This window comes from Vulpes lagopus, chromosome 1, assembly GCF_018345385.1.
Source record: "Vulpes lagopus strain Blue_001 chromosome 1, ASM1834538v1, whole genome shotgun sequence".
NCBI classification, from domain to species: Eukaryota; Metazoa; Chordata; class Mammalia; order Carnivora; family Canidae; genus Vulpes; species Vulpes lagopus.
In genome coordinates, this window is record NC_054824.1 from 53,346,828 (window position 1) to 53,360,183 (window position 13,356).

A 13,356-nucleotide genomic window follows, 5' to 3' on the forward strand; every position below is an offset into this window, starting at 1 on the left:
TCCAAGGTCTTAGAGCAGTAAATGGCTCATTTCTCTTCATTTCTTTAACAGTAGAGCTTGATTGCCCACCAGGAGGCTCTTAGAGCACAGAAGCCAAAGTCATTAGGATTCTTTTGATTAAGAATGGAGAAGTAAATCCACCCATAGGAAAATTGGATTGCTTTTGAATAAAATCTTGACAGTAAAGCTGGCCAGAAGAGTTGCAAATATCTATTAGAGGCTATTTACCCAAGAATAGATGAGATTAATTTCTGGAAACCTTTAGCAATAAAGAAGCTGGTGATGTATATTGGAATGGATGGTAGGACAGAAACAGAGAGGTCAGACATGAACCAATGAAAAAAGTGCCTGGTGTTGACTTCCTGGACCTATTCTCTGATTCTTTATCAGGAGTCAAACCAAGGACTGAGACCCATGGTCTTGGTCCTACTAGAAGCTGGTGAGTAGAGGTCAAGGACCTCATCTTCTTGGTCAAGAAAGTGTGGTCAGAAGGGAGGGAGGAAAGTACAACAAAGAGGGCTAGTGGGCCCTTTCTTAGGAAGACTTTGAATAAATTACTTCTTTTTTCTGTTTCTTTAGCCCCACACCCCTGTAGGGAGAGTGTCAGCCCATAGCAGGGAACTCACAAATCATTCCTCTTGATGAAAAGAGGACTAGCCCTCCATTGGCCCTTTGTCTTGGGCCCTGTGTTTGGTCACTGACTTACTGGCAAATTCTTTCAATCATTGAGTGCCTGTATGTCTCACTGGGTGGACTTTTACTTAAAATTCTTGTCTGGGCACATGCAGTAAGTGGAGAAAAATGTAAGACAGTCTTTGATCATTAATAAAAGTCCCGGAGGTAAAAGCCTAAGTAGCTTGTGTTAATCATTAAACTCGCCCTATGGTCACTTCTGAACTTTTATTTTGGTGCATTTTTGGCCAGGACACAAACGAGTTAGGTGAGTTACAGTCCAACACGAGGGGTGACCTGTACAGTAGCTACAGGCTGGGCTCTAACCAGATAACACGGCCATGGGTTCTTATCAGAGAGAAATGAGATTATTTAGAAAGGAAAGATCATCTCTCCCATGAGTTACAACAAGACAGAAGCAGAAAAGGTACGTGCAATTCAGAAATGTCTCTGCTCTCCATTCTCTAGATACTGTACCTCTTGCCAATGTCCTGGTGAACAAAGGGAAATGGAGGATCCATATTAGCAACCTTACTGCTCTGTCTCTGAGTTCCAAAGGAGGGGAGGGTGACAAGGAGGGAAGAAAAGAGGAAGGGGAGGAATGGGAGCAGAGAAAGACAAAGCGAGAAGAGACTTGACCAAAAGCACACAGCTCTTGTTTGGTTGGAAATTCTCTGGTTAAGAGAATTAAGTGGAGGCTGACTTTATCCTTAGGAAGAATAAGTAGATTCATCATGTTGAGAAAAATTACACTTATTATTGCTTTGATTGCTCCATTCTAGAGGAAAAGATGCAGGTCTGAGGATAGAACTTTAAGAAAACCAATGTGTTAAGTATTTACTTCTGTTGTTCCGAACTAGGAAGCAGAAAATATTAAAATCATGCCGTCAGATTGAAAATAGACTCTCCCGTGCTGAGGATATTCCATTGGGTATAATAGGCAAGTCAGATCCTGTTCTTTTGACTGAGTAGCAAATACTCCTGGGTACCTTTCCCTATGCAGTAGATGTATTTCTGAACATCGGATGTTTTAAAATAGAATTCTATTCCAAATAGTTGTAAAAATGTAGAGAATTTTGCAACTTATAGGAACACTTGTTGAATCCGCTTGGATATCACAAATCTCCCTTCATAAATGTTAAGTAGCCTCCATTTCTATCCCACCTGCTGGGGACTTGAAGGCACATACTCAGATTGTTTCTGTTTTCCCAACTCCTAGCACAGTGCCTAGCATATACTAGGAATATAATAAATGTTTGTGGAGCTTAATAAAATATAGATTATTTCATATATTGGGTTACCTTAATCAGGACATTCCTCTAAGTTCATTCTAAGTTTCAAGCAGCTATTCTTTTATCTGGGAGTTTTTTGTGACTTTTCTATTTTCTGAAATGGTATAACTATTTTTGCTAGTCTCAGTGTTTTCTTAAAAATGTAAATGAGACATATATTTAGTAATATACACATTTAATTCTGTAAAATTTTAAAACTTCGTTGTTATTATTTTTAAATTTAAATTTTAATTCCAGTATAGTTAACATACAGTGTTATATTAATTTCAGGTGTACAATATAGTGATTCACAATTTTGTATATTACTCAGTGCTTATCAAGATGAGTGTACTCTTAATCCCCTTCACCTACTTCACCCATCCCCCCACCCAACTCCCCTCTGGTAACCAACTGTTTGTTCTCTGTAGTTAAGACTCTGTTTTCTGGTTTGTCTATTTCTTTCCCTTTGTTTAGTTTTGTTTCTTAAATTCCACATATGAGTGAAATCATATGGTATTTATCTTTTTCTGACTGGCTTATTTTGCTTAGCATTATATTCTCTAGGTCTATCCATGTTGCTGATGGCAAGATTTCATACTTTCTTATGGCTGAGTAATATTCCATTATATATATGCCACATATTCTTTATATATTCATCTATCAGTGGACACTTGGGTTGCTTCCACAATTTGGCTATGGTGAGTAATGCTGCAATAAACATAGGGGTGCTTATATCCTTCCAAATTAGTGTTTTTATATCCTTTCAAATTAGTGTCTTTGTATTCTATGGATAAATATCCAGTAGAATTTTTGTAACTTTTAGAAAACTTCAGTGTCAATATATTTCAGAGGATTTTGTCTGTCCTCTGACTTGGGTATGCCGGGAGGGGGTGGGGGAGCTCAGCAGCCTCTGTAGAGCAGTCATTACGATGTTATCCAAGGCATATGGCTTTTTAGCTGGACTTCCATGGATTCTGCTCATCTTACATGTGTGAAAGCCATTTCTTTCAGATTAGGTAAACCAGGCATAGAGTTTTAATATATATATTCACCAATTAGAATTTACTGAATACTATGTGGGACCTTTGCATAGAGATGATTGTGGAAATAGAAGAATGGGCTGTAGACCTCTTTGAAGAATGAATAATTTAAAAGAAGAAGTGTATGTGCCACCCTGTGGCAGAGAGAAGAAATGAATATTTGCCGCAGTGGGCTGTCTGCTGTGGGCAGTTTGGCCAGATTACCCATGTCCAATTACAGGTGGAAGCTAAAAGTTAGAAATTGGAAGAAGAGCTCACATTAGAGAAAGATGTCCAGGTGTCCACTACTCTGCTGGCCCTGTGGCTGACAGACAAAGTGGAAGAGCAGGATAATAATAAGGATAATAAGGATAATAAGTTGGAGAACTTTGTGTGCTCTTTTGCAAAGCTAGGAGGGCACAAAATGCCATGGATTAAGATGCCAGCACTTATGACAAAGCCTGATTGGGATGCTAAGAGGTGGAATCCCTGTGGAAGTGAGGAGAGCAAGGAGGAGGATGTTGAGGGGGATGTTGTGAAACAAAGTGACCCATGACATCCTACCTCTGATACAAAGGAAAGCAAAAGCACAGCAACAGCAACCCCAGCCAGCTGGAGCAGCCACCAGTTCAGGAAACACTCAGGATGAGAGAACATACTCCACTACTGAATTTATTGATACAGATGCCAAATTCCAGCAAAGGATAAGTATTCAGGCATGGTTAGTGTGGCAATGGGATAGATACAGGGGGCCGTGTCATTTCTCTGAACAGGCAGGAGACAGAGAAGATGAGCAATGTTGCCATATACTTTGCCTTCTAGCAGTGCCTGCATGATGTTCAGGGGCTCAAGGGACTCAGTTTCTCATAGGTTGGATTATTCTAGCCTGTAGGGAGGCTTAGCCTAACAAGGGGACTTTCCCTGGGCACAAAGTGTCATGGAAATCTATAGACAAGGTATCACAAATTCTTAGGGGATTGAAAATAAGACAGGGAATCTATCCCCCTGTCTTTGAAGGCCCCAATCAGGCCACATTCACTGCAAGGATGAAAGCCAACATACTTCAGTGTGCCCTTAGCACCTGGTATGGGACACTGAGATCCATGCTGAGTCCAAAGGTGGGACAAGACATTTATGATGTTGGGCAAGCCATTGATGATCTAGGAGAAACTGAAAAATCCTGAGAATGGGCATGGGCTGTGGGAAAGGCTTGAGGCAGAAAGGAGATTTATAAAGCTGTTCCAACTGGCTATAAAGGGTCTAATAAAATTAATGAGGATGTAACTGTGGTTTGATGGGACTCCACCTGAAAAAATTGACTGGCAATCCAATGCTGTGTTGGTCAGCCTGGGGGAAATCCTTAAAGCCTGAACAATAGTTAAGCCCAGTTCCATTGGCCCCTACCATCCCTGGTGCCCTGGCTCCGCCAGCAGAGGCCTCAGGGATACAGTCCTATTTGGGTTGGGTGCCTTCCACACCTACTGTATAGGATGCAGTCCAGGATTGCCTCCAGATGAGGGGCAGTAAAGGATGTTGGAGGTCTCATGTTTAGCTGACTGTTCAGAGATTATCAAAAGGTGATGACTCCGGTGGATACTGGAGCTGAATGTACTCTAATACATGGTAACCCTCAGAAGTTTTCTGGCCCCCTTAGTGCCACTGAGGGTTACAGACGACTAATGTTTATGGTTAGAAAGTTCCCTTTGCCACTAAAAATTGGGTATTCTTCCCCCAAGGATACAAGGTTTTTTGTTTTTTGAAAGATTTATTTATTCGAGAGAGAGAGAGAGAGACAGAGACAGAGAGAATGCATGTACACGGGCACAAGGGGGAGAGACAGAGGGTGAGGGAGGGAAAATCTTAAGCAGACTGTGCTTAGGGCAGAGTCTCACATGGGAATTCGATCTCATGACCCCAAGATCATGACCCCAAGATCACGACCTGAGCTGAAATCAAGTGTTGGATGCTTAACCGACTGCACCATCCAGGTACTCCAAAGATACAAAGTTTTAATCTCTTCAATAACAGAACATTGGGCATCTGTATCCCACAAAGTCAAACTCTGCGAACCATAATCGGTGAATTCTGCCTTCAGGTTAGAGGAATCAAACTAGTGCCGAGGGGAGATGCCAGCTGGAAATTGGTACATCTATCACCCACTTGAAAATGCTAATTGTCAAACAATTTACATTGAGGGGGACACAAAGAAATAGAAAACCTCTCCAAGAACTGCACTGAGTGGATATTATATGCCCTGCTTGTAATGCTTTCAATAGCCCTCTATGGCCAATAAAAAAGCCAGATGCTTCATGGAGGATGATAGTGGATGACCAAAAATTGACTAACGTCGTACCCCCCAACCATGTGGCTGTACCCAACACTGCCACCATCCTAGATACTTTGGCCACAGTCCTAGGAATGTACCATGCTGTTCCAGACTTAGCAAAAGCCTTTTTCAGTATACCACTGGCCAGAGTCCCAAGATCAATTTACCTTCATGTGGGAGGGGCAACAATGGATAATTCAGGTACTACCCCAAGGCTACTTGCTTAGCTCCACAGTATGTTACCAAATGGTAATCTCGGACCTGTTCCTGTTCTCCTTCCCCACATCAATAAAAATGGGCCTTTTACATTGAAGATATTATTATTTAAAATGTGAGGACTAGTCTCCACTGCAGGACATTTTGCAGGATATGCTAAAACATCTTTGTGGAAGAAGATGGGCAGTGAACCCACAGAAAATTCAAGCCCAAGGCATTGCCATAAAGTTTTGGGGAGTTGTTTGGTTGGGAAAAATGTATGTTATTTTGGAAGCTATGATTGATAAGATGCAAGCCTATCCAACCCCTAAGAATATGAAAGAAATGCAAGCCTTTGTATGGATTTGGGGGCTTGAGGGGACGTTTATTCTGTACCTGACATAGTACCTCAATCCCTTGCACTGCTTAGTAAAGAAAGGGCACATATAGAACTGGGGATAGAAACAAGAAGCTGCCTTTGAGAAAGTGAAAATATTAGTGAAGCAGGTTAAAGCACAGAGCCTCTCCTGTTTTAATTAGAGATGTCTGTGGCTCCATAAGGTATGGACTGGGCACAATTAACAAAGACAGTGGAAGGACAGAGTACCTCTGGGATATTAGTCTCAGCTCTAGAAGGGGGTAGAAACCCAATTTACCTCCATAGAGCAATAGCTCCTAGCAGTATACCCCATGCTCTTCCAGATAGAGCCTCACATGAAGGAATAGCATATCATGGTAGAAATTTCCATTCCCATCAAGAGATGTGTTAAAAATATGTTTCACTGACCCACCTCTGCCATAGTTCAAACATCCACTTTGAGTGGTGTGCCTGTTTGCAGCAGAGAAGCAGCCCACCGTCTCAAAAATGTAGGTGCTACTAGGCCATGTAGAGTATGTAGAGCCTCCAGAGCTCCCCACATTCCTCCTAGGGCAGCCCCTGAGGCCCAGGCAGCCTATAAGAGAGGACATGGGAGAAATTCCTGCTGATGCATGTATAGGGTTGGGTCTGGTCAAGGTAACTTTTCTATAGAGACTGCAGCTGCCATTCAGCCCAACACTGACACCATCTGGATGGAAACCGTAAGGAAACTCAATAGCTAGTGGGCTGATCTCAGTGGTTTGGCTGGTGATCACTTATGCATCTTGCCTGTTAACTCTTTGCACTGACAACTGGACTTTACAAAGAGATGAATCCTATGGCTTAAATAATGGGAAGCCAAGGGATGGATGATCATGAATAAGCCCTTGAGGGGTCAGGATATGTGGAAAGACATTTGGGTTCATCTGCAAGAGCTGAAATAGTCCTCACTGTCTTCCACATCCCACATAATAAGGCACTGACACCCGGTGGCAATCAGGAAACTGATGCCCTAGCCCAGGTACAAATTGTAGCAACTGATCCATCAGTAGATAAAGCAGATTGGGTACATATGAAGAGAAGTCATCCTAGCACCCAAATAAGATGGCATATTGCCAAGGATTCATATTGCCTCTGAAATACAGTGACTTGGTTAATGCAGTAACAGCATATCCTCCTGTATGTTCTAAACAACACCCAAGACAACTACTACAGGAGTCTGGGGCCATCCACTGGAGTTCCCAACTAACGAGGAATTGGCAAGTTGATTATAATGGTCCCCTCTCTTTGAGTGAGGGTTCTAAATATGCCTTGTTTTATATGGTAACTGTAACTGGCTTAACTCTAACTATCCCCTGTTATAGCACAAACCAGGCTGTTATTGTTAGGGTATTAGAGAAGCTAAGTACCATGTACAGATACCCTTACTGAACAGACAATGATAGGAGGTCACATTTCAAAGGTCATGATGTACAAGCCTGAGCAAAAGAACATGACATTCAGTGGAGGGTCCATCACCCCTGTAACCTACAAGCATCAGGACTGGTAGAAAGGAAAAATTTAATATTAAAGCAACAGATTAAATTACTAACAAGCAAAATTATTTGACTGGGTAGGCTAAAATACTATCCCAGGCGTTAATACATTTGAATGATAAATCGGTAGGTCCCATTGCTCCATATAACAGACTGGGGACCTTTACTGAGACACCCAAAATGGCAAAGATATGGAAGTCATGGGAAGTAGCCATTGCCCTATCTCTCACTGTGGATCAAAGTGCTATGCCGCTGAGAACACCAAACCCCATCATGCCTGGGAAGGGCATTACCTGCTGGAGCTTACAATGGGATGCGTTACTGGAATGGGTGAATTACTTCGCATTCCTGGTAAATGAGAACTACTCAGTCTCCTCTGGGATCCAACTGTCCGTGGCAAGCTGGACCTGTTGAAACACACTGTGCTTGGGATGGGACAGGCACCATTGAAAGAGGCAGGTAGATGATATGCACCAGATCAAGTTCCTAAAGCTACCAACCTCCTTCTCCTCAAGGCCAGGTGAGCATGTTCTATTTTCCACTGGAACAATCATTTGCCCACCCTTTGTCCCATCATTGGCCTGGAGGACATCATAGCACACATAGAAACCCTTACTACATTCTGCCAGCAAACCTTAAATGATAACTGGCAAAGTCTGTCCTTACTGAACACAGAAATGTCTCTAACGAGAAAAACTGTCCCCCACACTAGGAGGGCTTTGGTCATTATAATTGCCTCAAAAAGAGACACCTGTGCCATTATCCAAATAGAATGTTGTATGTTCATACTTGTTAGAGTCTGCTAATTAAATCACAAAGACACAAATGAGTGCTCTGAGTGATTGACCCCTAGTCTAGGGGACTTAGTAAATGAATGGTTTAGATCATGGAGCTCTTGATGGAAAAAAATTACTTATTTTGGAAATCATTATCTTAATCTATGTTTTCTTTTGCATGTGCCCATAGTGTTGCTGCAGTATCTGCCTCTAAGTGCAGCTGGATAGCTGCCAAATGAGTCACCCTGGTGCTAGTGGAAGCCCCTGCTGACTATTCAGGGCACACTGCAGAAGAAGGGGCATGTGAGATGGTTAGGAGGGGTGGAGTGCTGGGAGGAGGAATCATGGAGGGGATGAGACCTCCGGTTGACCAGAGAGCTGACCTGGGCAATCAGAGTTTCCTCACCCCCTTCTCTGTCCTTGAAACGTACACTCCACCCACCTTTCCCACAGTGACAACCATTTTCAAGGACACAGCCCTGAGAGAGGAATGTGGGGCTGAGACTACCTGCCTGGCATAGTTTGAACCCAGCTGAGGCCTCTATTTAAACGTTGAAGATTGTGGCAGGCAAGTGAGGAGATCTACTCACACTGAGGATGCCCAAGACAAGCCTGTCTGTAAGTTTCCTTGCTTGTTGAACCTGCTGCTTTCCAGCCTGGAGTGGTGTGTCTGTCTTTGCCTCCATCTCTCCTTGCCTTACGGGTAAGGGGGCAGCAAACGAACGACCCCGGGGACACATTCCATGGAGGAGGTAGCTCCCGAGCAGGTCGTGAAGGAAGGCTGGGGTTTAATTACACTATGAGAGAGTTTAGGGAGTGCAGAAGGTGGCCGCAGGAACCAAGGAAGGGGCTGACCTGACCAAGGTTTGTCTGAGAGGTGATGGGGAGAATCATCTGGCGGAGTGCAGGGGTCACTTTGGAGAGTCATGGCAGGGAAAGTTGGAAAGGCAGGGACCAGATGGTGGCCGACTGGAGAAGTCAGAGACAGGGTTTTGGGTTGGAAATAGAGAATTCCTAAAAGGAAAACTAACATCCCTGAGGTGTCTCCTTTGTGCCAGGCCCTGTGTTAATTTCTTTGTATATATCACCTCAGTTAATTTTTAAAAAATATTTTATTTATTTATGAGAAACGAGAGAGAGGCAGAGACATAGGCAGAGAGAGAAGCAGGCTCCCTGGGATCACGCCCATAGGCAGAGGCTCAATCACTAAGCCACCTAGGTGCCCTACCTGAGCTAATCTTTTTTTTTTTTTTTTAAGATTTTATTTATTTATCCATGACAGACACAGAGAGATGCAGAGAGAGAGGCAGAGACACAGGCAGAGGGAGAAGCAGGCTCCATGCAGGGAGCCCGATGTGGGACTCGATCCTGGGTCTCCAGGGTCATGCCCTGGGCTGAAGGTGGCACTAAACCGCTGAGCCACCTGGGCTGCCCTGAATTAATCTTAATAAAGCCACACCTGGGTGGTTCAGTGGTTGAACATTTGCCTTCGGTTCAGGGTGTGATCTCGGAGTCTCTGGATCGGGTTTCGCTCTGGGGTCCCTGCTTGGAGCCTGCTTCTTCCTGCTTCTCTTAAATAAAATCTTTAAAAAGTATATCTCTAAGGTCAAATAAATGTCTTTAAAAAATCCTGAGTATTCTTTTTTAGAAAAATATTTATGTATTTATTATGTATTTATTATGTATTTATTTTAGAGAGAGAGAAAGAGAAAGCAAGTGCTAAGGGACAGAGGGAGAGAGAATCTTAAGTGGACTCCACGCTGAGTGCAGAGCCTAGATCAGAGCTCGATTCCATGACCTTGAGATCCTGACCTGAGCCAAAATTAGCAATGGGCTTGCTTAACAGTCAGAGCCACCCGGGTGCCCCACTGATGGCTTTTCTTATCATTTTATGAACAATGGAGGTTTTGCACTGAAAAGAAAAAAAAAAAAACATTAAGGAGAACAACTGCATGATAAAGGCAATGTTTGGGCAGCCCCGGTGGCTCAGCGGTTTAGTGCAGCCTTCAGCCCAGGGCATGATCCTGGACACCCAGGATCAAGTCCCACTTTGGGCTCCCTGCATAGAGCCCGCTTCTCCCTCTGCCTGTGTCTGCCTCTCTCTCTCTCTCTTTCTCCCTGTCTCTCATGAATAAATAAATAAAATCCTAAAAAAAAAAAATAAATAAAGGCAGTATTTAAGGAAGATAACCTGCTGAACTGGGCCAGCATTCCACAGGAATGGGGTAGAGAGACCCTGGAATCATGGGGGGGGCAGTTTGGGAGGTCTATTTTGGAGGGTCCAGCTTTTTCTTCCTGTTTTTTTCCCTCCCTTTCTCCTCTGCTGCGAGGACAAGACAGTTTACCCCCAAATTCCTGATGAAGTTTTGGAATATAGGTGAAGTTTGATGGGGTGAGTTCAGGAGCCAGTGACCAAGAAGAAATTCTTGAGACATCTTTGGTGCAAAATGGTGGTTTTATTAAAGCACGGGGACATGAGCCGTGGGCTGGAAGAGCTGTTGCTCTGGGCCTGTGAGGGGAGGCTGATTATATACCTGGGAGTTGGGAGGAGTTTGAGGATAGTGTACTCTCGAAGGAATTTTGGAAGAAAGGTTTCCAGGAGCTAGAGGGGGCTAGCTATTGTTGGGAAAATGTCACTTATTACTGTCTAATAAAACCTTAGTCATGAGACTCTTCAGATATATATTGCTGGGCCCTGTGCTTGGGAAATGATCGCCAACATGTACCTTGGGGATTTAGAGATAAAGGAAATTTCTAAAGGAATTTTTATATGTTAAAGTAGATTTATAGGATCCTGAGGGTTGGGTTAAGATTGCCTTTTGCCCTTAGCGAAGTATTAACATCAAGGCAATTGAGTCTGTAGAGGAATGTCCCTTTGCCTGTTTCAAGGACTTGTCAATGTGTTGTCTCAGGCTCGGGCTCCTGCTTTGTCTTCAGCTGGCCCTGTGTTCCCCCATCATTCCCATTAGTACCATTTTTTATTTTAACCCAGTACCATGCTTAACATTTGCTTTGTTAAACTTTTTACTTTTTTTTTCAAAGATTTTTAATTTATTCATTCATGAGAGACACACAGAGAGGCAGAGACACAGGAAGAGGGAGAAACAGCCTCCCCAGAACCCAATGTAGACTAGATCCCTGGACCCCGGATTCACGCCCTGAGCCAAAGGCAGATGCTTAACCACTGAGCCACCCAGGCATCCTAAACTTTTTTGTATTGATCGGTTTCTTGGAGGACGGAGACTCTTCTAGAAACAAAACAAAACAACCTCCCCATCCCCCCTCCACAATCACTATGTAAGTATCTTGATATCTAAAAAATATCCAAAATAATAAATTCTAGGTATTTTTAAAATTAAACTTTTGTTCAGTAATGAATTAATTGAAGAGGCTGTTATTATTTACCCATCTCAAACATGCATAAAATCAGTTGGTGGGAGGAGGGATGGGGTGGAATAGGGATGATTTTATACAAGATTCTTAGATTATCCTTTTCTTCTGAGCTTGGGAGGATGGTAGGTCCCCATGAAGACTCTAGGGCCATGTTGGTCTCACTTCTTTAATTTCCTGAGTTTTGGCATGGTAAAGTAGTTGTATGAGAACAAAAATGATAGTAATTTTTATTTTATTTTTTTATAAAGCACAAAAGCTACACTGCTCCTGCAAAATTGAAAAGGCTTTTAATGTCTGAGCCATTTTGAGAGAATTGATTTAAGTGGACAGGATGACTGTCTGGCTGATCTCACTGATGAGTATTGAAATACTACTACTGGCAGGTGAGTAGGTTGTATTCTGAAGGGATTATAGATAGAACACAACAAGTTACATTGAGAACTAGTTTATCGGTATTTAAAATATTATTCAGGGGAAAATCTTGAAGTATCTGCTCTGCGTTTAAATTTTCACTGCTTAAAAAGTATTTTTTTCTGTTTAGTAATTGAGGCTATATATTAGTTATTAATATATACTTTTATTTTTGAATGGCCAATGGAGGTTGCTGTTATAGTCTAGAGCTTCTCATAATGACTTATAACCTTCTTTTTATAATTCCTTTTTAAGCCATGTGATATAATTCTTTTTAGATCTTATTGCTTTATCTTCCCAAAGGGAATAGCTTATCTTGTCTTAGCGGTTAATGACTGTTGGTATCAAACTCTTCTTTTCTCAAATCATGTCTCTAATTTTCTCTGTGAATTTGGTTATCCTCACTGTCTTTTTATGGCATTTGTTTTTTGCCTTCTTTAGAAGTATCTAATACACTTTTGAAGGATAAGCATGGGCTGATCTGGCAGGGTCTGCTATAAATAATTGTGCTGATGTGAATGATTCCCCACCAGCCTTGGTTATGCATTATGCCACCTACATAACTGCACATGGAAGCCCTGAGCTAAGTGGAGTTAGCATGGCCTGGATTATCCTTGATCTTTTCTGATATAGGAAATGAAAATTGTTCTATAGATAGCATTTTTTCTATATGATTTCATTGAGATGTTGACTGATTTTTGATGGCTCTTTGAATTGTCTTTGCCTTGGCTAATCCACATCCATGAGCATCTTCAAAGATAAGAATTTGATTATTATGCTCAGCCAATGATCTCTATGGGAGAACCAATCTAGCCTAGCATGTATAGTCTAGAGTGCTGGGGTTCCCCCCCAACCCCCGCCAAGGAAATTCCAGCACTGATCCATGCCTCAGCCCCTCTCTAAGAAAGCAAGGCAAAAATTTGGTATCCTCTGTAGTACAGAATTTTGTATCTATCCGGGAGTCATTCTGATCATATACTCAAAAGGAGGAAATCAGAAGATGGTATACTGAGCAGGAGGATTGAAGTAGGGACAGCTTCTAGAAGTTTCTCATCTTCTCTGAGAAGTGGAATTACAAGAAATAGGAGGTGATTTTACAACTAATGTATGACTACTTAATTAAAGAGTGAGAAAGAGAGAAGAGGTATTATGTGTTTAGTTAGGAGCCAAATGTGTCCTTGAGGCCCTTTCCAAAGGAAGTAGAAGTTCAGGACATTGGGCTTTTGGATGTCCAAAATAAGAGGATCGGTCAGAAATTCTCTAAAATGAGAGTTTTGAAGGTGTGATCCCCAGACCAGTAGCAAGAGCAGTGCTTGTTCAGAACTGTAAATTCTTGGGCCTTATCCTATACCTGCTAACTCAGAAACTCCGGGGGTGGGGCCCAGCAATCTGTGCTTTAT

General features: G+C 42.4%; 1 protein-coding gene across 14 annotated transcripts in view; it reads left to right on the forward strand.

Moving 5' to 3' along the window:
- The first annotated feature begins 932 nt into the window (after positions 1-932).
- The window catches only part of PKHD1 (PKHD1 ciliary IPT domain containing fibrocystin/polyductin), a 477,526-nt gene continuing 465,102 nt past the window's right edge, over positions 933-13,356 (forward strand). For 9 of the 14 annotated variants that reach the window (XR_005990304.1, XR_005990305.1, XR_005990310.1 and 6 more), the window contains exons 1-4: positions 933-1,099; positions 8,606-8,770; positions 11,195-11,449; positions 11,794-11,928. Coding sequence is in view for 11 of the 14 variants with exons in the window: in XM_041771518.1 (XP_041627452.1) it covers positions 11,877-11,928 (52 nt within the window). In the remaining 3 variants the exon portion in view is untranslated. Of the gene's footprint in view, positions 1,100-2,580; positions 2,642-2,672; positions 8,771-11,194; positions 11,450-11,793; positions 11,929-13,356 lie in introns of those variants that run through there. The other 5 variants (XM_041771533.1, XM_041771526.1, XM_041771550.1 and 2 more) reach the window with 5 other exon arrangements.